Genomic DNA, 23404 nt, shown 5'->3' with positions numbered 1-23404 from the left:
TCAATTATCATTATGCAAAAGCATTGTAGTTAATTTTGATATGACTGTTTTTGTTTGTTTGTTCGTTTGTTGGTGGATATAACGGATTATTGGTATTTCCACTAATGTGGGCCGGATTAAAGAATGGAGCGGTCATACTTTACCCACCGCTGATCTATTGAATCCGGAGCCATAATGCGGTCTTTATGAGCACAATTGCCTTTACCTGAGCTAAGAAAGTAATGGAGCTCGTTCTTCTTGTGGTATGAAAGTGCTGAAACCGCCCCAATATCTAATTTCCTTCCATCATAGCAAATCACTGCGGCGACATACGGCCAGGAGAGCTGCTTCACAGCCTTCAGTAATTGGGAAATCGCTGCCAGTCCTCCAAATGATCCCCAACACACCAAAGTCATTTTGTCGTGTCTGAACACCGTGCACTCCCTCCCGCCTCTGAAATCACAACCTGTGGATGCACCCACGAATGACGCTGACACTTTTCAACCAAGCTTGTGCAGTATTTCATGGAGGTGACTCAAGATTAACAATCCGTTATCTCATACTTAACGCGGACATGCATTTGTCCACAACAATGATTCAAATGTGTGATAATATGCACTTCAAAAGAAGACGTGATTTGAAAATGAAAATTTTACCCACAGATTGTATGCACTTTTTCAAATAATATATTTAAAGAAGGGAAGAAGGAAGGACGGTGTGAAACAAGGATGGGATTTAAAAAAAATAAGTAAGGAAGGATGTTAGAAGGTTAGGTTACAATGATGTATGGAAGGAAATAATAAGGATGTATGATAGGGAGGAAGGATGGAGGAAATGTAACAGGGAAACGTCTAAATCAGTGTGGAAACAAGGATGATATTAAAGGAAGAAAAGCCAAGGGATACAATGAATTGAATGAAAGCCTTATTCTGCCTTGAAAGCTTACTTGAAACCCTAAAAGTTCCATGAAACCCTAACACCGTGATATCTTATTTTTGAAAGTGAGCTTTCTTTCCTGCGCATATCTGCGCAATAATGACGCGTGCAAATGTTTACCTTTGACCTTTCAGCGTAGCTGAGCCAATCGCGTCGCTCGCTGTTGCGACGTGCTCCGCCAGTGTCTCGGAGCTCCCCTCTGATCATCATGGTGAGTTTAGTACCATTCAAAACAACTTGCCACTTACAACATCATTAGAAGAAGTTAGGATCGAGTTTTTGCTGGCTGATACTCATTGTTAAGTCGGGGTGTGTGTATTTGGTACCATTGTGTCAAAATTAATACTCCGCATGCCTCGAAAATGTGGATTAGCATCCCGCGTTAGCATTACGCTAACGTTGCCGCACACACACTGGCCCGAAAGGCTTGGCTAATTCCTGGAAAGAATTCTTAATACGCCTTCGTTCTGTTCAGAATTATATACACAAGTCACTGCGGATCCATTTAACCATAAGAACGCATTACGTAATAATGAAGGTAGAAATGGCGTGGATCGACAAAGCTACAGTTTCCATGATTTATCCTACAAGGCAGCCAGACTTTAGACATCGTCGGAATCGTACAGCGCATGCGTAGTTTAACACATTAACGTATTAGGTCATTTTCGCTCACTTTTTATATCGTACAAAGTGCGCGTGTACTGTAATAATGTATTAAGCAAGTAAGTTCAATTAATTTATGTAGCACTTAAAAACTAAAGTGATTCATATCGTTAAAGTAGTAATCTACCGTGGAATAATAAATCCACCCATGTCCTAATGCTAGTGTATTTTTATTAATGGTAATGGTTTATTATTTAAGTGACTCTGAATAAAGTCCTGAATAAAAAAGTTCAGCTGGTATTTGAATATCTACCTGTTTTCTTGGCATTTTGCTGCCAAGAAAGTGAATTGAAGAGCGTTATTTAGATAAAAGTAGTGCTTTGCCACTGCTTTTTGGTATCTGGGGTGCAAAGGAACTACAATAATGCCTGAACTTAGCTACAGGTACCATTGATTCTGTTAGGACTAACCACACTTATGTCAAATCATCTTTCCCGATTGAAATGAATGGAAACGCCATTCCAGCACCCTAAAAACAACAACAGAAGCTTTCATAATGTAATTTTTAATTAAAACTAGTGATTGAAATAGTCTAGTTCAAGATTTTAAAAAGTCACAATAAGTATTGCGTAATAATTGAATGTTGACATGAGTTGATGAGCTTCATTTAGGCAAAACTGGTTTCTTGCCATCATCTTGTGGCATATATGGACAATTATAAACTGTTTTGTAATTGAAGAGGGTCAAATCAAGTCTTGCCCTTGATTTGAATTGAACCACCGCTGACTCTTTGGAGTTCACTAATGTGTGGTGTTTCCCCGTTCATGGCAGTCTTCATCGGAGGCTAATAATGGCCCCAGCCAAGCAGCACCTTATCCAGGTGTGCCGCCCTCGGGGATGCTTCCCCCCTTTGTAAGTCCAATGCCGGTCATGTGGAAAAAGCTCTTCCACCGTAGTTTATAGTGAAGGGCTAAAGTAAGACTGGTTAGAACACTCAAACCAATCATTGCATTGGTGACGTTTATTCATTTTCAATCTGGTTCCTTCTAGATGGGACCACCAGGAATACCACCTCATTTCCCTCCCATGGCTATGCCCCCGTTGGGGCAACGACCGCCCAGCATGAGCACAATGCCGCCGGGCATTATGCCGCCTGGTATACTGCCATCAATGTCAGCGCCTCCTATGGGACAGGTAAGTCTGTGTTATGTTTATTGTCTAATGTCTCCAAGTGATTATCAGGTGCCTGCTGGGATAAGTTATTTGTGCTCTCAGAAAGGGATGGGGCTGATGATTGGCAGGGGCCGATATTAGATTTTGACGGTATGATAACCGTGAGCAAAAATATCACCATATTAAAATGACAGCTCCGAATTTTATATATAAATATAAAACAAAACGTCTTATTTTGGGTTCGGATTCACACGTTAAGCATGGAAGAATGTTATATTAATGGAACATTAAGCCTTAATATTTTTATTTCAGTGCTGTTCAAACATGAAACAGACCGCAGCCTGTTTGTTAAATGCAGTGGCTCAGTTATAAGCCTGAATTTTCAGACAAATAAATACATTTTCATACAAATCTTACAGTGTACAAGTTTACTGATTAGTATTTTCTAAATTTGAGTAAAAAAAATCGCAATGAGCGATTTATAGATTCGCATCGGGAATAATCGAATCGTGACCTATGAATCGTGATATGAATCGAATCGCCAGGTACTAGGCAATTCACACCCCTAAAAAAAATGGTATGTATATATATCAGGAAACATGCAACAGCGCCTCTCGCGTTTCCACAGCCCAAAAAAATGCATATTGGTCGAGCGCTACTATTTAGTAAGTCTGTCACAGCACATCAACTTTCTTTGGGCTAGAGCAGGGGTGGCCAAGTTCGGTCCTCGAGAGCCACTATCCAGCCTGTTTACTATGTTTCTCTCCACTAACACACCTGATTCATGATCAGGATCGTTGTCAGGCTTCTGCAAAGCTTGCTGATGAGCTGATCATTAGAATCAGCTGCGCTGAAGGAGGAAGACGTGGAAAACAGGCTGGATAGTGGCTCTCGAGGACCGAACTTGGCCACCCCTGGGCTAGAGGATTGTGCTATTTCCATTTTTGTTGTCACCTTGCGCAAGCATATGTGATCCAGACACGTGTAATGAAAAGTTGGAAGAAGTTGTGGTGACGCATTCACAGATTGGAGGCCGTGTCATCACACCATTAACTCAACACTGCACACTCGCGCTCCCTCGCACCTCCCTCCCGTCCTCGTGTCAGCACGTAGCTCCGAGACCCGGGTGCCAGCGCCCTGTCTCAAGACTATGAAAATGCCAGATGAATATTTCATGATGTTTCTTTTAATAGATGCAAGGTATGATGCCACCCATGATGGGGATGATGCTGCCTCCTCGCCTGCCAGCTGCGACCGTACAGCCGACTGGGCCGGTAACTCATCTCTCTCCTCCGCCTTTCATCATCAGCCGCACGCTGCCTTGCACTTCTGGTTTTAAAAATACACCACAAGTTGTCAGAACATGGAAGTAACACTTGTGTTGGACACAATCTGCTGCTGGAGACGAGCAAAGATGATCTGGAAGGGGATGACAATGAACACCTTTTGTTGCCGCTTTTGTTGAGCTGTGAATGACTTTTAATTGAATCAGTGGTGTTATTTAATATTCTGGTGAAGCTGTGAATAAGCATTGTTAGTCAAGCAGCGTGAAAGATCCTACTTGGAATCCATTTAATCAACACAATTGTATTGGGATGTTTTGCGCTAATGAGCAAAGCGTTGTTAACCGTTGCGTTTATCCAGCGGACGTTTTTATCATTCATCCCTTTGAAACAGATGCTGATGTTGACGTTGTTTTGAAAAATGGATTCATTATTTTCTTTGTCTCCTCAACAGCCTGGTGTTGACACCCCAGGTAGGTGCCCCTCATTTAACCAATCGTCTTGCCCTTTTCTTTAGCTGTCTGTCTAACTTTGTGTTTTTACTTAAACAGCTGCGCCAGGAACCACCGTAAGTTGCTTTGTTGTAGTCCAAATATTTCCACTGCTGTCTTCGCGATAGCCGATACCTTTTTTGAGTTTGTGGTACTTTTTGCAGAGTACGACAAATGGATCACCACAGGAAGAACAGCCTAAGAAGGTTTGTGCACTGAGGATGTTGTGGAAACTGACTTTTTATCAACTTCCAGTTCTGTTGGTTTACTACTGACCTTCAGATGCTGGCCCGACCGGAGACTTTTTTTGTATTTAGACTGAAAGACAGAAAGGCAAAACCAGGATGTTGTGATGACGGGGAAAAAATAAACTACGGCTGGCACACACTTAGCGGCTAAAGGGGCAAGAATTGGAGTTAGAAAATAATAGAAAAAACGAGTGCTGTCAAAGTTGATGGGTGTGTTCAGTGGATCCGAAAATGTTGAAGACGTCCTCATAACAATAAATGTCGAAAGAATTAACACATAAAAGGTGCTTTTCAAATGTGTTGGGCAAAAAAATGTGATTGGAAAAAAGCCTTTTTAATTAAGCTATTAATCGTGATTAATCAAAATTCTAAGATGTGATTGATCTGATTAAAAAATGTAATCGTTTGACAACCCTAGAAAAAAGTCAAGTGAAGGTGCAGCAGTATTTGTATCAAATTTTGGAGTATTCAAATGTTGCCTTCCCTGTTGAGGAAATAGAAGACGACATTCAATGAATACACTTGACGTTATTTCCAATGAGAGAACTTCATGTTGAAATCAGAACAACTTTGTTGTCTACCAGCATGTCAGGATGGCTTGTTTGGGGTCGTTTCTTCTGAAACTGTCGTGCAGCGCCACCACAGTAAATATTCGATAAATGAACCACTATTTGTTGTCCGTGAAAAGCAAATGATAGCAGCAATACTTTTCTTCCTCATACAAGTTTGCGCTATTTTCTGCTACTTTTCAAGTCTTTCCTTTTCTTGTGGTAGAAATCCCTGTGGACTGAACACAAATCGCTGGATGGCAAAACCTATTACTACAACACGGAGACCAAGCAGTCCACTTGGGAGAAGCCAGAGGATCTCAAGTCCCCCGCAGAAGTAAACAATTGTTTTTTGGATTAACCGCCCACGGTTTGAGTTGTTAAATTTCTAGTCTATTTATTTACCCACACACACACAAACAGTGAATTAATTGAGTAGCCATAATGAAACAAGTTTTTCCTTTCTAACGTTTTGCTTGTTGTGTGCAACGTGTTTAAAAAAAAAAAAAAAGAAGAACCGACAATGTGTGCTTGTACTTCTCAGCAAATGTTGTCTAAATGTCCTTGGAAAGAGTACAAGTCGGACACGGGCAAGCCGTACTACTACAACTCGCAGACAAAGGAGTCCAGATGGACCAAGCCCAAAGATCTGGAAGATCTGGAAGGTAAAATGGCCGCCGCCTCACAGATGAGTCTTCAATAATTCATGATGGCATTAAATTGGCATGCAAAAGAAGGGCTTGGCCTTTATTTATGCTCAAGGGAAACACGGCGTCTCCCGCGGTGTATTAACCCTGCGTCGCGCTCTTATCTCAGTGGCGCTTTGAAATGAAAACAAAAGACCTTAACCGCATTCTCTTTTTTTTTTGTCAGCCATGATCAAAGCGGAGGAGAACGGGTAAGTGCTTCCTGTTTGCCTTCAGTTAGCACGATGACTGTTTCTTGTCCTGGATAGTCAATAGGAATGTGTCCATTTTTTTAAATTCATCTTATGATTGTAGGACGACAGAAGTGGTCGCCCCCAACATGGCCGCCGAGCCCGTGCTGCAAGCTGAAAGCACGCAAGTGTCGGCGGCCCCCGTCGTCGAGCCAGAGGCGGCGGAAGCGGGCCCCGAGGATCAAACGTCCCTGGCGGCTGCGCATCACACAGCTGAGGTCAACAAGACCGCCGATGCACCTGTGGCTTCGTCAGAGAGCGCCGTCGTCCCTGCAGAGGTCCCGGCCAGGTACAAGAAGAACAATTTTTGTTGTCACGTAGCTTAGAAAGCGTCAAAGTGGATGAAACGTGTTTGCGCTTCCTTCACCGTCAGTGCTGAAGTCAAGAAGGAAGAACCGCGTCCTGAAATTCAGAAGAAGGTTTTCAAATGGAACACCAAGGAGGAGGCCAAGCAGGCCTTCAAGGAGTTGCTGAAGGAGAAGGTAAGTGTGGGCTTAAAAGGAGGCCACAAGAAGCAGCGTGTAGACACCAGGGATGCACCGCACCCGTGCCACCATTGATAACCGTTTGGTCTGCACTTGCAGGTGAAAAAAGGGCTTTGACGCTACAATACAATAGCACTTTTCGAACCTGATATCAACCTTCCACTAGACTCTACCTTCTTCTTCATCTCTTATTGATGTGCTGCTAGTGTTCGGACTGAAATGCCTTGATACAATTTACAGGCTACATTTAAATTGAAGAATGTGGCAAGAAAAACATGCCGTCGGATGTTACAATGTCAATAATGAGTCGACTGAAGCTGTCACTCTAAAAAGTATTTTGAGGGAAATCCATGCCTTGTTCAAGAAAGGCGTATTTTCATCCCAATTGCAAGACGTAATGGCGAGTACTTGTAATACGTCTGGGGGGAAAATGGTATCGGTGCATCCCGAGTGGATGTGTTTTTTTAAGACACTTGCTTTTTCGGGAAAATAAAATAAGTGTACTTCAAAATGTGAACACCAGGGGTCGTTTTTTGTTGTTGTAATCGCTGCAATGTGTTATGGTTGTTCAGTTCAATCGAGTTTTTTTTCACAGAGACAGTTGCAACTTCTATTATAAATCAGAGAGTAAATATAAATCATAATATAAATCATGTGGGCCACTTTCCAATGCAAGGCGGGCGTCACAACAGTAAAACCGCCGACCACTACAGCACTCGACTCCCTTCACAGTCTCAAAAGGTCTTGCTGACATGAGCAACGTGTTTTGTTTTACCGACCAATTTCCATTTCATCAACTTCCTACATTAGTTTTGTATTTCCTTTTAATCAGACAAAATGTCTCCAGTATTAAGTGCTTTAATTTCAGCCCAAACTAAAAAGCCATTAAAGTGACTGGGAAAATGACTGAATGTCTTAAATGGTGGAAAGGAACGGACAATTAACTTTTCATTTTTAACTCGTTTGCTATCATTGATGACTCTAGACGTCAAAGATCCATTTTAACTGGATTGGAAGTGAATGAGTTAAGAGGGGGAGATTGGTAAAAAAAAATTCTGGATTTCTGTTAACAAACTAACAAAATCCATTTAGCTTCAGCTGCTTCAATCAATCTAATCAACAAAAGACAAATTCCCTCATAAAAATGGACATTTACTAGACTCTATCCGGATGGTGATGTGGAACAGCCAGTGAGTTTGCCTGATGTGTTAATCAGCACATCGAGTGCATTTTCATGTGATCCAGTCCCTCGAGCCCCCCCCCCGGAAGTTGCAGCTGAGCATCTGATTTTCACCTCCTGTTGTCGGGCAAAAGTGACTGCAACCACCATTGCTGTTATAATACCTCTTTTGAATTGTGTTGCTCCCCTATGGGATTTTCCTTGCCTTCTCCCGTAAGATGTTAATGGCTCTTGTCTTCATGATGAGCTTTTATTCGGACCGCACGCGCACCTTTCTGGGATTAAAGCGTCACGAGTTAGCGACGCGCTTCAGTGAGTTGGAATAGCGGCGACAAGTGTGGAGATGGCCGCACGTGGATAATGGATGCGGCAGCGCCGCCCTGGGAGAGGCGAGCGGCTTGCGTAAATCCTTTGTGACACTTAACAGAATGACCCCTCCCCCCCCTTAACACCTCTTAACCCAGCGTCTATTAGTCATTATGAAAATGTCTGCTGCCATCTGGGTCACCACTAGGAAGGACTCCATTCAAAAATCAACATCGGGAAAATAAACAAGCCATTTATTTTGACTTATCTGTTTTCTATAGTGCTTGCAGGGATGTGATTTGACCAAAGTGAAATTATCTGAAAATTTAGCCGGGGGTCTGGGGGCCGCTGGCACCCAGCTAGGTCCAGGGCAGTGCCATGGTGGGGGGACAAGGGGGGCGCAGCCCCCCGGAGCTCATGGGTTTTCCGTGTTTTCAAGTACTTTCAATGCACTCACATGACAAAGAAATAGACAAAACAGCATAAATTTTCAATGTATATTGAACTATCCCATATAAAATGGCAGTTTTAGTCAACTCAAAATCAGTCACATTCAAAAACATTGGACTGTCTTTGCTTTTAAAAACTATCACTGAGAATATCATCATATCTAACTAATGTGATTACTAAGTTAACACATAAATAATGTTGAAGAGTTCAAATTTCATGAACAAATAATTGTATCATGACCAAATGAAAAGTAACTCATATTAGAGCATACCACAAATGTCTTTATTATAGCAGAAGATGTTATCTGCCGGAGTCATGTGCATACACAATGAACTACTACTACTACTAAAAAAAAAAAAAAAATCGGAATTTTTTTTTTGGGGGGGGGAGATAAAAAAAGCGGAATTCCGCGAATTAGCGGAAAAATCACATCCCTGTGCTTGTTCTTGTTTGGTTTTGGTTGAACAAATGTTAAAAAAAAAAAAATTGTGACGTTGTCTTTTTGTTTCAGGGTGTGTCCTCCAACTCTTCATGGGAACAGGCTATGAAATTGATTATCAACGACCCTCGCTACAGGTAGCACATTCTCCTATGAATTCGTCATCGGGTGTGAACCATTCTGACCTTAAATTGTCGTTTTTTTTTTCCCTCAAGCGCTCTCCCCAAGTTGAGCGAGAAGAAGCAAGCGTTCAACGCCTACAAGGTCCAAACGGAGAAGGAAGAGAAAGAGGAGGCCAGAATTAAATACAAAGAGTCAAAAGAAACCTTCCAGAGGTTCCTGGAGAATCACGAGAAGATGACTTCCACTACCAGATACAAGTACGTTTTTTTTTTTTCTGTCTGGCTGTATTGATTTGGGATTCCCTGAATAGTCAATGCAATTAAGCAGAGCGTGTCAGTATGAGGTCATGGTGTGTGCACGCCATGGTCGGGTCCTGGCACGCTTCCTTTTGAATGGACTTCAACGTCCATCACATGAATGTTGATGTGATAAAACGTCATCTTCACTTTGACATTTGGATAGAAGTCAATTGGACAGACCGAGCCTCACTCATTTGACCTTGACTTGCTGCGAGCTTCAGAGGCTGACGTGGAGAGCCGAGCAATAATGTGGGCCAGCCGGCCACAGGCGGCCAGATCGTGACGGCAAAGATGGCAATCTGCGTGTGTCTCTTGATGGCATTTCATACTTAGTGCAATTCCTCAAATATCGGCCACAAGTAGTGCTGTCCATTTTTTAACCCACTAAGGTTGGACATAAATTGAATTGAGTGGATATAAGTACTCATAATTTATCTTCTATGCATTATTAAACACCAACAAAATTAACCTGTGCTAAATGGCTAGCAATTGCGATTAGCGTTAGCGCACTAGTGATTACCACTTTAAGGTAAACAAACACCAACTACCATTTAGTTCACACATGCATCATTATCTCTACATTGCTTATGTAAGCGTGTCTTAAAAGTCACTTACAAACTATGCATCAACATTATTCCATGAGTAAACAAGGGTGGAGCTAGCTGTTAGCTACATGAGGTTCAACAACTTCCTGTTTCTCTAAGACTGCCCTCTACTGGTTAAGTGTTGGATATTTTGGAATAATTACAGCCCACGTGCTTTTTAAGACATTCAGGACTTCCTTTCCAAAGTTTTGGGGAAGTTCAATGTGCTGTATTGTCTTTTACAGAAAACAACTAAGTCCGAAGTCAGTGAGCGCTTTTAAGCAGCCAAATAACATCTGCCATTCGGCCACTAGATGGTGCACTAACAAAAGAAATAATGATCAGATGCGGCGGCAAAAAAAAAAGTTTGTGTATAAAACATGGACAGCCCAAACATGGTTCCGGCAGCTCTTCGAGCCAGCAAATTTTAGCCAACCTATTTTTAAAGCTGACTTTACCCCACAAATGTTAATTTACTCAACTGCAGATTATCAAGTGTTTATTGGGGTCAAATTTATTAGAGACGGCCGCTGTTTGACTCTCAAAAAGCAACAAGGGTTTAATTGTATCTTTGGATTGCTCGTGGAAAGCTTCCAGAAAAGTCCAAAATGATGATTGTGCATTTTTATCTACAGGAAAGCAGAGCAGATGTTCAACGACCAGGAAGTGTGGAGCTGCGTTCCCGAGAGAGACCGACAGGAGATCTATGAAGATGTCTTGTTCTACCTGGCCAAGAAGGAGAAGGTGAGTCCCGTGAAGGCATCTTTGCCATGCGGCGGGACCTCCTGACGACGTCCGACTGCCTTTTCCCTCCTTCAGGAGCAAGCCAAGCAGCTGAGGAAGAGGAACTGGGAAGCCCTGAAGAACATTCTGGACAACATGGCCAACGTCACCTACCGCACCACCTGGTCAGAAGCTCAACAGTACCTGCTGGACAATCCTACTTTTGCAGAGGACGAAGAGCTGCAAAGTAGGCATTTTTCTTTCCTAGCTCATTTGCTCCCAAGAATGTATCAATACGTTCTAGTTCAAATGTTTTAAGAAAGACGTATTTATACGTTTTTTGTGTGGGGGGGTTCATGCTAGAGCTTTGACGCAGCCTCTCAACTGCAAAGAAAGGTTGAAGAAATGGTAGTTATAACACAAACGGCCAGCAGGTGGCAGCAGAGCAAACGAGATCAACCAGAGCCATGTTGAAAAAAAACCTCTTTTACTCACATTTCTAAATAGATTTGTGAATAATGATGAAACTTAGCTATATTATAATGCTAATTAATGCAATGTAATGTAAGTTTTGTCCTGATGAAAGAAGAGACTCTTAATCATTCTTTTGGTAGGTTTCATGTTTTTATAGCAATAGAACACACTATTCTGTGGGCCTTGCAAAATCAGTCAAAATCCAGTAAAACAGCCGGGAGCAAAGGGGATTGCTTCACTGAAAATGGCTGCGAGTGAATGAGTTAAGTGAACTCCCGCCTATTTCCAGTTCGCTATTCACAAATTCACCAACAGTGAAGCCACACATATTCACAGTTCCACGTTGATGATCATAAAAGTATTGCTTTGGCGCCATCTTGTGGCACTGATGGTGCCAAGGAACTATGTTGAAGTGATCTTAGGTGATCCATTTAGACAAAATGAGTGCTTTTGCCGCTATTATGCAGCATTTTTAAGTCAATGTTGAACCTTCCATCAATTACTCGTAGATATTTTATTCTTCAATTAATATTAGGTTGTCCTCATCAAATAGTGAGGGAAGACGGTGCCAACGCCCTCATTAATAGTAAAGCAGTAATTGGTGTCAAGGAAGTAATGTTGGCCACATCTGCATGCACAATTTCTGCAAAAAGTTTTTATTTTTAAATGTCATGTTGTTGGTTTGGTTACGCGAGTTGTCAGTCATTCCGTTTCGTTGCTATTTTGGACTCATTGTGATGATGATGACGACGACGACGACGACTTTTGCAGACATGGACAAAGAGGACGCGCTGATTTGCTTCGAGGAGCACATCCGCGCCCTGGAGAAGGAGGAAGAGGAGGACAAGCAGAAGACGCTCCTGAGGGAGAGGAGGCGACAGCGCAAGAACCGAGAGTCCTTTCAGGTGAGCTGCTACTTGACCACGGGTACGAGTTGCTACATTAAATCTGAACTTAATCGATTATTTTTTTTTTCATTGAATAATCATGTGATCCAATGTATATTTGCACCAATCTCCAAAATGATCTTGACTTTTTTCATTGCTCGATTATCTTAACTTTGCACCAATCAAGGGTGCCAATAAACTGTGAAAAGGTCACGAGGATGTGAAATCGCTAACATGATGCCGGCAGAGCTTGAAGGCAAAACATTTTTTGTGTTTTTGTGCCGACCAAGCCCAAACTGTCAAACGTGTTCTTTTGCCGCCCCAGAAATTTCTGGACGAGCTCCACGACCACGGCCAGCTTCATTCCATGTCGGCCTGGATGGAGATGTACCCCACCCTCAGCTCCGACATCCGCTTTGCCAACATGCTGGGCCAGCCAGGTAACGCACGTCACCGCCGGACGGCAAAATCTGCAGCACACACGGACCGGCATCCAGATTGCTGGGAAATGCCCCACGTCTTTTTCTGCAGGCTCCACCCCTCTGGACCTTTTCAAATTCTACGTGGAAGACCTGAAGGCGCGTTACCACGACGAGAAGAGGATCATTAAAGATATCCTGAAGGTGAGCGCAAACGGTGCAGTCTGGTCGCAAATTTGATTTCTTTGACTCAGCATTTTTTCAAAATGTTGTTTCCAGGACAAGAGCTTCCTGGTTGAAATCAACACCAGCTTTGATGACTTTGGAACCGTCATCAGCTCGGACAAGAGAGCCACCACACTCGATGCCGGAAACATCAAGTTGGCCTTCAACAGTGTAAGTTTGGGCTTTATTGCGATTTCTTGCACATGATTACAATTTATTTTTCGATAAAGCTTTACTGGAACACTCTTTTATCGCTACACTCTCATTTGCTGACACCCACGGCACTCACCAACTGAGCCCCGCCTTTTAAAGCTATTAACTCATTTGCTCTTAAAAACGTATGAAAACATTAAATTGAACTGCAGAGAACAGTTGAGGAAATGGTAGTTATTACAAAAATGGCCAGCAGGTGGCAGCAGAGTGATCAACCAGGGCTATGTTGCAAAAAACTTTTTTCCTCCACAGTTTTAAACAGATTTGTGAATAATGATGGAACTCAGCTAAGTTCTAATGCTAATTGCTGCAAAACGGAAACAGATAGAAATAAATAAACATCACAATATCATTGTGATGTTTATTTCTACAAATGGACCAATTAGTATCGATTGGTGGTAACAATGTCTCCTTTGCTCAAGCTTGGGTTTGAACACGTTTGCTCAGTTGAAGGAGAAGGCGGAAGCTCGAGAGCGCGAGCGTGAGAAGGAGGAGGCGAGGAAGATGAAGAGGAAAGAGGCGGCCTTTAAGACCATGCTGAAGCAGGCCACGCCCGCCCTGGAACCCGAGGACGCGTGGGAGGCCGTAAGAATATCGCATTGCACACACCACTGAAAACAAGTCCATTCTCAATGTCGTGCTGAAATGAAAAGAGGAAAAACAAACCTTTCATATGGTTGAAGTTCTCATTTTGGCCTGTAGAGGGCAGTCTGTTATTTTCCTGATAAATCACAGCAACACTCGGCCAACTCCGATTTTCAAGAAGGCTCAGGAATTAGTAGAAGACTCAGAAAGGAAGTAGTGCTTCGGTTCGAGTGCTGCATATTCATGTTAGCAAAAGTGAATTTTATTATTTTGTTTAAAGAATTGACAGACGTTTGGAATAAACAAAAATTGGTGGAAAACGAACATTCCTATAAAAACAAGTTATCGCTGCTTCATAAATCTATTAAATAGAAATAAATACCACATTTCATGAAATCACTTGCCAGCAAAATTGTATTTTATGGCTACAAAAAACTCAGCCACCCAAAAAAAAAAAAATCCTCTCATCTGAAATTCATAAAAACGTGATTTGAAGGCCTTCTTTTTTTTTTTCTTACACTGAGAGAATGTCCTTTGGGGGGGGGGGGGGGTCAACTAATAAAAACTCAGCCCACAACTTGGCTGCATGGAATTTGGTTGACGTCAACAAATGGAAGTCTGACATTTTGTTTTGAAGCCGCCATTTTGTTTACTTATAGGGTCCTTTCTTGGAACGTCTTAGAAAATTCAACCTCAAAGTGTGTTATGAGTAGACCTCCAAAAACATCTCACGAAACAGGAAGTCAGCCAAAATGAACTGCGCTAACAAATATATGAAAACAAACAAACAATCAAAGCCATTTAATCGAGTCATTCTTTTTGCCTGCCACTAGAGGGCGCCTCCACATTTCGAATCACTGGCCCGGAAGTTTCCCCTTAATAGCGTGTTGCCATTTCCAGGTGAGGGAGCGCTTCCTGAAGGAGGCGGCCTTTGAAGACATCACGCTGGAGTCGGAGAGGAAGAGGATCTTCAAGGACTTCATGCACGTTTTGGAGGTGAGCGGCGAGTGCGAGTGGGCTTCGGGGCGCCATCTTGATTTCAATGCGCTCATATGTTTTTTTTGTTTGTTTGTTGACAGCACGAGTGCCAGCATCACCACTCCAAGACCAAGAAGCACTCCAAGAAGTCCAAGAAGCACCACAGGAAGCGATCTCGCTCTCGATCGGTCAGTGGGGGGGGGGCAAAGTTTGCAAGTGAATATCATTCTTATTAATAATCTTATTATTCTTGATTTCATGTGTCGTCAGGCCTCGGAGTCTGAAGAGGAGGAATACCACAAGAAGAAGAAGCGCTCTGCGTCCAAAACCCCGTCGGAGCGCTCCTCTAGTGGCGAGTCAGGTGAATAGCAGGCATGCGGCACCCGTGCGTGCCCTGGTTTCGTGCCCTCACCTTCCTTGTTTGACCTCTGACCCCAGAGAGAAGCTACAAAAAGTCCAAGAAGCACAAGAAGAAGGCCAAGAAGAGACGACACAAGTCTGTAAGTCAACACGCACGCACACACCTGAGATGACTTTACATTTTCAACCCTCACCTTTAGCCCATTAGGCAAATTTTCCTTTAATATTTTGGCTCAGTTTCCCCAAATCATTCAGCCCTGTGTGTAATATTAAAAAGTATCCATTAGAAAGATGTTACAAAATCTGAATTTCATTACTAATATTTAGGATAAAAAAAAATGAAATCATGAAAAAAAAAAATTCTCAACGCGGTCGGTTTATTGATGATGCGACACCTTGTTGACCGGCAGGGCTCGCCCGAGTCGGACGTGGCCGACAAGAAGGGACGAGACGCCAAGAGGGACAAAGACAACGAGAAAGACAAAGACGGCGACAAGGCCCGGGGGAAGTCTCACTCGGACGCCAAACACAAGTCGCCCAAACGCAAAGCTGCCAAGGAGGAGGTTGGAATGTTTGTCTTCTGCATCGGCTGGCCCACAATTTGTCAATTAGTTTCATAAAATAAAGTAAAATCAAAAATGAAGTACTGTAGAAAGAAAGAAAATTAAAAAAAAATAAAATAAAAAAAGTCCTAAAAAAATAAAATGACTGTTTAAAAAATAATAATAGTAATAATAAAAATTAACACAATAAAACAAGTAAAATAAAACTTTAAAAAAAAATAACAAAGTCAGTCAAGTCATAAGAATACATTTTTAAAAGTGTTATTTTATTAATTGTATATTTTTTCCCCCTTTGGTGACCTGGCCCTCCCCCCAAAAAATTGTAAAAACAAAATAGATAAATAAATAAAAATAAGCAATAACAAGTATCTAAACGGTTTATTGCAGTGAAAGTAAAATTGAAATGTATACAATGTACTTAAAAATATATTTACTATATTTTACAAGTAATAAGTGATTAGAATGTACAAATAACTAAAATACAGAACTGATCAAATTTAACAATACAAATGAAACGAGTTCAGAACTAATCTATACGCCGGCCAACAGATTCTTGAAAAATGCTGATAAACGTTCAATATGTTTTCCATGAGGAAAAGGAGAATATAAAACATAAATTTAAAAAATGAGTTGACGTTTTCATTCACAGCATGCAAAAAGAGCGTAAATGGGAATTAACTTTTACTACCTGCATTGTCCCAATAACCCCCCCAAAAAAAGGTTGATTATGATTCCGTCATTATTTTTTCCAGGGCGGCTGGGACACGTCAGGAAGCGAACTGAGCGAAGGCGAATTGGAGAAAAGACGACGAACTTTACTGGAGCAGCTGGACGCGCCCTGATGACGCGTCATCTGCAACACACACGCATTCCCTTCCGAGGGCACGTCGCCCCCTTGTGGTCTCCGCCGGGTTCGCGGACACTCGACTCTTTTCTTTCCAGGATCTTCGTTAATTTTGTCCAATTGTGTTTCTGATGGCTTTGATCGTTGTAGTTTTTTTGGGGGGGCTTTGTTTAGTGATTGTTGACGTTTTCAGCAAAGTTCAATTGCGTGTCTGAAAACGCCAAAAGTGAAAGTGGCTGAAGATGTGACTGCAGCACGCCAGCTTTTAATTCAAGACTTCAGACTAACTTCATGTAATAAAAAACGTTCTCAGTAGATGGCGTCTTGTGGGCTTTACTACGTGTCTGCATTATGTCAATAGGTGCACTGGGATTCAAATCTGAAATTACAATTTTATTTCTCAAGTATAATTTCTTGCCAATATACCATTTATTTAAAAAAAAAAAAATCCACGTTATTACGATTCTTTTTTTAATCATATTTATTGGAAATGTAACATCCCCTAATTTTCAAAAACAAAATGTTAAATTGCAGTGAGCGCAAAAAATATCTAAAATACATTTCTGGTCAAAGTAACCCAACATTGAACATGCCAGTTTTATTCCAGTTGGCTCGATGAAAGAAATTGTCCTTTTCTCAGCGTGAAAATAGTCCCAACTTGTGTGAAGAACGTTGCTCCTGGCTGCATTTTGGCTTCATTAAATATACACGCACACAAAACTATAAGTTATAAAATAACATTCAAGTTGTAGAGCACAAGGCAATGCTTTGAACATTATGTACAATATTAATAATCATCTAGTCATGAGACTTCCGTACAAAACCAAACCTTTTGTAGCAAAACAACTGTACAGTTAGGAAACATTTTTGTTGTTGCTTTTTTAAGCACGAGATGAAAACATGAATGTAGCTTCAGTGGTTAAATAATACACATTTGATAGATGTGTACGTGTTTACAAAATGAAAAACATATCCAGTTATGACATCATCAGGCTCCAGAGTCTTGATTTGACTGCACAACGTCAAGACAATTTAGTGGATAAGTAAATAGTCACAAGAATTCAAGGAAATTGACTAACATCAAAATTTTATAATAAGTCATTCATGGTCATACATTTACAGGAAATAAATTCCCCAAGTTATAATTTTAAGGGGGGGGGGGGGGCTGATAGTGCATCACTTTTTTTCTACAAAATCTTACTATATTGACATCATGGTTTGGACTCATTTTGCTAAATAACAGACAAGAATTTAGCCACAATGTTTTCCAAGTATTTGAGAATTTGATTACGTTAAAAAAAAAAAAAGTACAAATGGAAAATAACAGTCTTAGATGGAGCCATTGAGAACTATACAGTGAGCTAACTCCATTTTTGTCCTTTTTCAGAAGTTTAGTGCAATAGTGGTCAAAATCCCAACAGCCAGCCATGAAATGTAGTCAACTATTGCATGAAAGACCGCAAGTAACGTTATTCAACAAATACTGTACTAGCACTCCACACTGACAATAGCCTGCCCCCTGTATTTCAAAAGTGGAACTACACTTTCATTTAGCTCTATTCAGTTGAAGGATGACCTTCGCTTTGCTTTAAATTGTTGACCCGACTTTGCTGAAATATTTATATTTAAATCAATATTAATTGGAAAAACATCTGATTAGCTTAAAAATGTCAAACATTGACCAAGTCTAGTGTAGTCTCCGTGGCTCAAGTATTCACCATGAATACTTTTACTAATCAAAAATAATTTGGCCGTTTCTGTACTTTTAAAATGATGAAAATGGAGTTAGCCTACTTTTATTATGACTATTTTGACGAAAACATTTCTGCACTTTAAAATTCTAAATCCAATCACCCTCAAAAGATTGACCCCCCCCCCCCCCATTTCTGCACTTACAAAATGAAGTTAGCTCATTCCAATTCGCCGCTAAAAAACAGTTGACACGTTCTTCTTTCTGTCCATGCCTTTCAGTTGGAAGCCAAATTGTTTTTGCTTCAAACCATAACCACACATTAAATAAAGTTGAGGCACTTTTTTGTTTCTTTTTTTGTTTCTATCAACAGTCAATCCAGGTCCTTCATAGGTCATCATATATATCATGAATATACATATATGCATATATATATACTAACGTAGGTATATATACACATATACAGTCTATAGTGTAATTCATGTGTTGACTTTTTCTTCTCCTCCCAATCAAACCTGCTTGCAACATTCTTGTCTGTCTCACTGCTGCCCCCTGCTGGATGGTCGTCATCATCACTACTCGTTCTCTTAAATCTTATAGCCGTCACTAGCACCGAATGGCAAGTCAAATAAACGCTCCAAGAAATCCGTTGGGGCATTTATTTCACATCTGACGAACGCTCCAATGACTTTTTCTCTGTCCATCCCTCGTCCTCTCGAACACGTGCTGGTTCCCACTCCATCCGTCTGTCTGTCTGTCTGTCTATCACACAACCACCTCGCCGTTGTTGAGCGGTCGCAGGTTCTGGTCGTCGAAGCGTCTCCGGACGCTCCGCCGCACGGCGTCCGCTCGCCTGTAAGGCTGATTACGAAGATCTGCGAGAAGACGTCACGGACAACACGGAGAGACGCGTGTCAGTCAAGACAGCTGGGGAGCGTTTGGGATCAGAGAGTTAGCGAGACGGTAGCGCTGGCAGCCTGTCTGTCCGTCTGCGCAGCTATGGGGTAGATGCTACGGACTTCCGGGTTTCACACATCAGCGTCGTTTCCGGCCACTGACCGCCGAGTTCGACGGGAACGCGCAACCGAGGGGCACAAAGGCGGAAGCGCAACTAGTGGGACACGGCCCACACGTCGCAAACCGGAAATGGGAACAAAGCTGATGTGTGAAAACCAGGAAGTCGGAAGTTCCGCTTCCTCCGTGGCACATACCCCATTTGTCTGTCTTTCTGTGCAGCAAGAGACTTTAGTTGCATCCTCCATTTTTTTAAAAGCTTCACCAGCAACTAGTGGGGGTCCTCAGTTTATAAATCACAAAACAATACGATGTTAGATGAAGTGTAAGATTATGTCGTCAGCATGCTCGGATACTGTTTTCATTTGTTTGACTGATATAGCCTGCAAGTGTTTTTCATACAAATATTGACTGTAATAACTTTGGCTGGTGTGTTAGCATAGTTCAGTGAAGTGAACAAATACGGGTTGTATTGTTGCTGTATGGAGGCAATTCTGTCTTAATTTCTACTTTAATTTAAACTAATAACAATTAAAAGCATAATTGCCTACATTTTAATGTATTTTTAATCTAATTAATTAATTTATCTGTTGACATAAAATCAGTAACCCAGATGTTCTTGTTATTTTTTTTTATTAAATCCAGACAAGCAGACTCTTGATGTCTGTTGAATTTGTTCTAATTTTCCATTGTTTGGGTAACAATATAGAAAAAAATCTTACTTTTCAGAAATCCAATACATTAAATATCTGTCAAACTATTCAATACCATTCCAGTAAAAATTAGGGCTGGGTTTGAAAAAAAAAAATATACATCTCGATGTCAGATTTTCCTCAACTGAAAATCCTTTTACTTGAGGACCCCTATTGGAAGGGTGTTGTTTACTGTCAAAGGTGCAAAGGTGGCGAGCAAGCGCTGTGCGTTAAGAGCTTGGAGGTAAATGAAGAGATGCTTGCCAGGTTTGGGACACATCCACCACTAGCGGGGAGCTACCCGACGACTTCCTGAGCCTCGAGTAGACATTGGGAAATTTAGTAATGTTACTCCTCTTTAGGGCTGGACAAAGAAAAGACAAAAAAGGAGGTTATCAAAGTGCACCCGGCATGGCGGCTAAAGCGTGCACAAAAAATTTAAAAAATAAATAAGAAATGGCAGGAGGATGCTAACTGGATGCTTAAAGATGGTGGCTTTTGTTTTGCTGCATTTTTTTCCCCTCCAACGTCTTTGCAGAGAGGCTGCCAGTAGCGCGAAAATACACACAAATATAAACATTTGCAAAATTCAACCAAATCATGCGTTAAGCAAATAAATCATCAGTGGGAAAACATTCTTTTGCATGCATCATTTTCCATGTCAGTAAATCACAAACAAAACATATCGACACCTTCTTAAAATAATGGCCTAAGTCATTTTTTCCAGATTTTTCAGGAATAACTCATTCAGTGCCATTGACGGCTATAAACGTCCCAAAATTGGGTTGGCAGTGAATGAGATAAGGATATGATTTAGGCAAAAAATATTTTTTGCAACAAAAAAAAATGACAGGCAATTATTTTAAAAGGATGGCGATATTTCACATGCAAGAGGAACACTCTGGGCTGGAAAATTAAAATTAAACGTCAGTAGTGAGTGCATTGTGTAAAAATATCTATAAAACTAATTAATAGTTTATATTTATGATGCTAAAAAAAATACTAAAACAGAAAAAAAGCCAATAATATTTTTCAGATTTTTTTTTTTACTTAACTGTTTTTTAAGTTAGAAATCTTAAAAAACTAAGTCTGTAGTAAAAATGTTTAATGTGGTTACAGAAGTTTTTCATTATATGCTTTGAATAAATCAATATCATAATATTAACAATAAAAAACAAATAAAAAATTCCCATATTAGAATATTTTTTTGTTTTGTTTTTGCAAAATCTATGTATGTATATTACAGTATGTACATTGCAGTCATTCATTTTATTGATGTGATTCAAATGTTGAAAATATATTTTGGGGGTTTTCACCTACATACAAGACTATACATCTTGAATAAATAAATAAATACATAAATAAACAACACAATGACTATTAAAAAAACTAGCTAAAAAGATATCTAATTTATTTTTCCTTGAATATGATCTTGAGTATAGAATTCAACTCTCAAAATGTGGCATGGGAAGCAATAGCAATGCTCCCTCTAGTGGTATGCAACAGAATCACTTATAATATGCAAAGCATTTTATTACTTAAGAGTTGCTTAATTTTTTTTTTTTGTAATCCATATAGCCTATTTGTTACATACTTTTAAAATACAATACAGTTGCATTAAACCTTTTTAAACAGTTTGTTAACATTAAAACTAAACATTTAGGTACAATTTTTAAGTGCAATACATTGAAATTATTATTTTTTTTAAGTAAACATTTAAGTGTTAATGTTCAAACCTTGCATTATGTTAACAGTGGTTTACACTAATAAATGTTTTATTTTTTATAAGGTGGCACTTGGAAAAAAAATATGGCATAATGAGAATTGATCATCAAGCGGGTGTCATGCGTTTCCATCCACAGCCACTAAATGGCAGCATGGAGCCATTAAATCCCCGCTTGCTGTTAAATGCTGATTGAAATCAACATGAATATTAGAGGATGATGATTCATGACGTCATGCAGGTGGCGCTTCACCAACACCTTGTGAACAGGAGGAAACGTCAATAAACACACACACACACACACACACACTCACTCATGCTGGCGTCACTACAGCAAGGCCATGTGAAAGTTAGTAGGCGTGCGAGGTTGTTTGAGGACAACGTAGCGGAGGGAGGAAAAAAGGAGGACGTTCGGCAACCTTGTTGTTTTGTGCGAGAGCGTTCTACAAGCTTAGTAATGGTACTCCTCATTGAGGGCGGGCTCGCAGAAGAACCTAGAGCCACGTTTGGCGGTGCGGGCGGTGAACGGCACCGTCTTCAGCACTGCGTCGTCGACAACAACAACAACAAAAACAGGACAGCCGGGACAAGACACACACAACATGAGAGAAGCAAGATTTCCGCAGCAGTTCGCCGCTGGCAGCACAAAGCATTTGCACAGGAAGGCGGGAATCGGCATTTCATCCATTGCTGAGTTTGTTTACGTACAAATGATCAAGTTACAAGTTGTAGGGGCTGCTATTGATTAAATATAATCACGTAATGGCAAGTTTGCTCTATATTTTGTATTTGGTTGTTATTGTTACTAACATAACTATGAGATTTAGTTTTCAAAATTCATTTCCAGTTTGTAGAAACGTTATTTGGACGTATGCCGCCATTGTTATTTACGTCGCAACGCATTCAGTGCGTAGTGACGTAGAATGGCGGGAGGCTCTCTGCCGAGCAATGTGAAACGCCCATAAAGAAAGCAAAGAAAGCCTACGGAGGACCAAAACTGCCAAAATTCAAAATAAATAAATGACTAAAAGTGGGGAAAAAACGGATATAAAAAATATAATTAAAAAATTAAATAAATATAAATGGAAATAAAAACAACAACAAAATATATATATATGCATAGATAAATACAGTTGTATTTAATTTTTAAATTATATTTTTTTATATCCGTTTTTATGTTTTCATTTATTTAGTCATTTATTTATTTAGTCTATTTAGAATTTTGGCAGTTTTGGTCCATACTGTCAAGACGAAATGTTATTCAAATGAGGGGGCGGTCCTAAACGTGTCTTGGGTTGGACTTTATCTCATTCACTGCCGTTGACGGCTATAGACGTCAAAAATTCATTTTAACTATTTCTATTAGTTTTTTAAAAAAATCCACTTTTGTTAACAAGAGTATAAAAACCTAGAATTTATTTTTTTTATTGTACGTTTAGAACAGATATAAAATGTAGAATTAATCGTGAGTTAACTATTGAAGTCATGCGATTAATTACAAATAAAAAAATTAATCGCCTGACGCGACTTAAAAGATTTGGGGCGTCAGGCGATTACATTTTTTTATCGTAATTAATCGCATGACTTCCCAAGTTAACTCACAATTATTCACACATTTTATATCTGTTCTAAATGTACAATAAATAAAAAAAATCTAGATTTTCATACTCTTGTTAACAAAAGTAGAAAAAAAATGTTTAACTAATAGAAATGGTTCAAATTTTTATATATATATATATATACAGTATATATATATATATATATATATATATGTGTGTGTGTGTGTTTTTTTAATCCACATTTTGACTAATATTCTATCAGCCCTAAAGATTACAGAAACTTAATTTCTTTGTACATCACCAAACTTCAGTAGAGGATGAAATAATTCCCAAACTGTAAACAGTCTGCATTAGGCGGCCAGTTAATGCTGCTACTGCATCATCATCATCA

General features: G+C 40.2%; 2 protein-coding genes across 16 annotated transcripts in view; one reads left to right on the top strand and one right to left on the bottom strand.

The window, feature by feature from the left end:
- The first annotated feature begins 1049 nt into the window (after positions 1–1049).
- On the top strand, positions 1050–16650 carry prpf40a (PRP40 pre-mRNA processing factor 40 homolog A). 2 transcript variants are annotated; one of them, XM_077579464.1, is made up of 27 exons: positions 1050–1126; positions 2350–2430; positions 2569–2712; positions 3885–3965; positions 4429–4447; positions 4526–4542; positions 4630–4671; positions 5488–5598; positions 5806–5926; positions 6135–6159; positions 6263–6487; positions 6572–6680; positions 9131–9195; positions 9274–9438; positions 10700–10808; positions 10884–11034; positions 12033–12166; positions 12474–12588; positions 12680–12771; positions 12847–12963; positions 13453–13590; positions 14491–14586; positions 14670–14756; positions 14839–14929; positions 15007–15068; positions 15339–15491; positions 16244–16650. In XM_077579464.1, the coding sequence occupies exons 1-27, from the start codon at positions 1124–1126 to the stop codon at positions 16331–16333; spliced, it is 2643 nt and encodes an 880-aa protein (XP_077435590.1). In that variant the 5' UTR covers positions 1050–1123; the 3' UTR covers positions 16334–16650. The 2 variants fall into 2 exon arrangements, with proteins under 2 accessions (XP_077435590.1, XP_077435591.1); XM_077579465.1 differs by lacking the exon at positions 2350–2430.
- A 148-nt stretch (positions 16651–16798) lies between these two features.
- fmnl2a (formin-like 2a) overlaps positions 16799–23404 on the bottom strand; it is a 49513-nt gene continuing 42907 nt past the window's right edge. For 4 of the 14 annotated variants that reach the window (XM_077579453.1, XM_077579456.1, XM_077579459.1 and 1 more), the window contains one exon: positions 16799–18900. In XM_077579453.1, coding sequence (XP_077435579.1) covers positions 18791–18900 — 110 coding nt within the window. In that variant the 3' untranslated portion in view covers positions 16799–18790. Of the gene's footprint in view, positions 18901–19995; positions 20096–21873; positions 21998–23404 lie in introns of those variants that run through there. The other 10 variants (XM_077579455.1, XM_077579458.1, XM_077579462.1 and 7 more) reach the window with 6 other exon arrangements.

The sequence above is a fragment of the Vanacampus margaritifer genome, chromosome 11, assembly GCF_051991255.1.
Source record: "Vanacampus margaritifer isolate UIUO_Vmar chromosome 11, RoL_Vmar_1.0, whole genome shotgun sequence".
Classification (NCBI taxonomy): Eukaryota; Metazoa; Chordata; class Actinopteri; order Syngnathiformes; family Syngnathidae; genus Vanacampus; species Vanacampus margaritifer.
Note: the sequence above shows the minus strand (reverse complement) of the source record. Positions and strands in the feature narration are given on the sequence as shown.

Coding starts and splice junctions, on each gene's coding strand:
- prpf40a (XM_077579464.1), top strand. Junction 9,439..10,699: donor ACTTCCACTACCAGATACAA/GTACGTTTTTTT, acceptor TTTTATCTACAG/GAAAGCAGAGCAGATGTTCA. Junction 14,930..15,006: donor CTCCTCTAGTGGCGAGTCAG/GTGAATAGCAGG, acceptor CTCTGACCCCAG/AGAGAAGCTACAAAAAGTCC.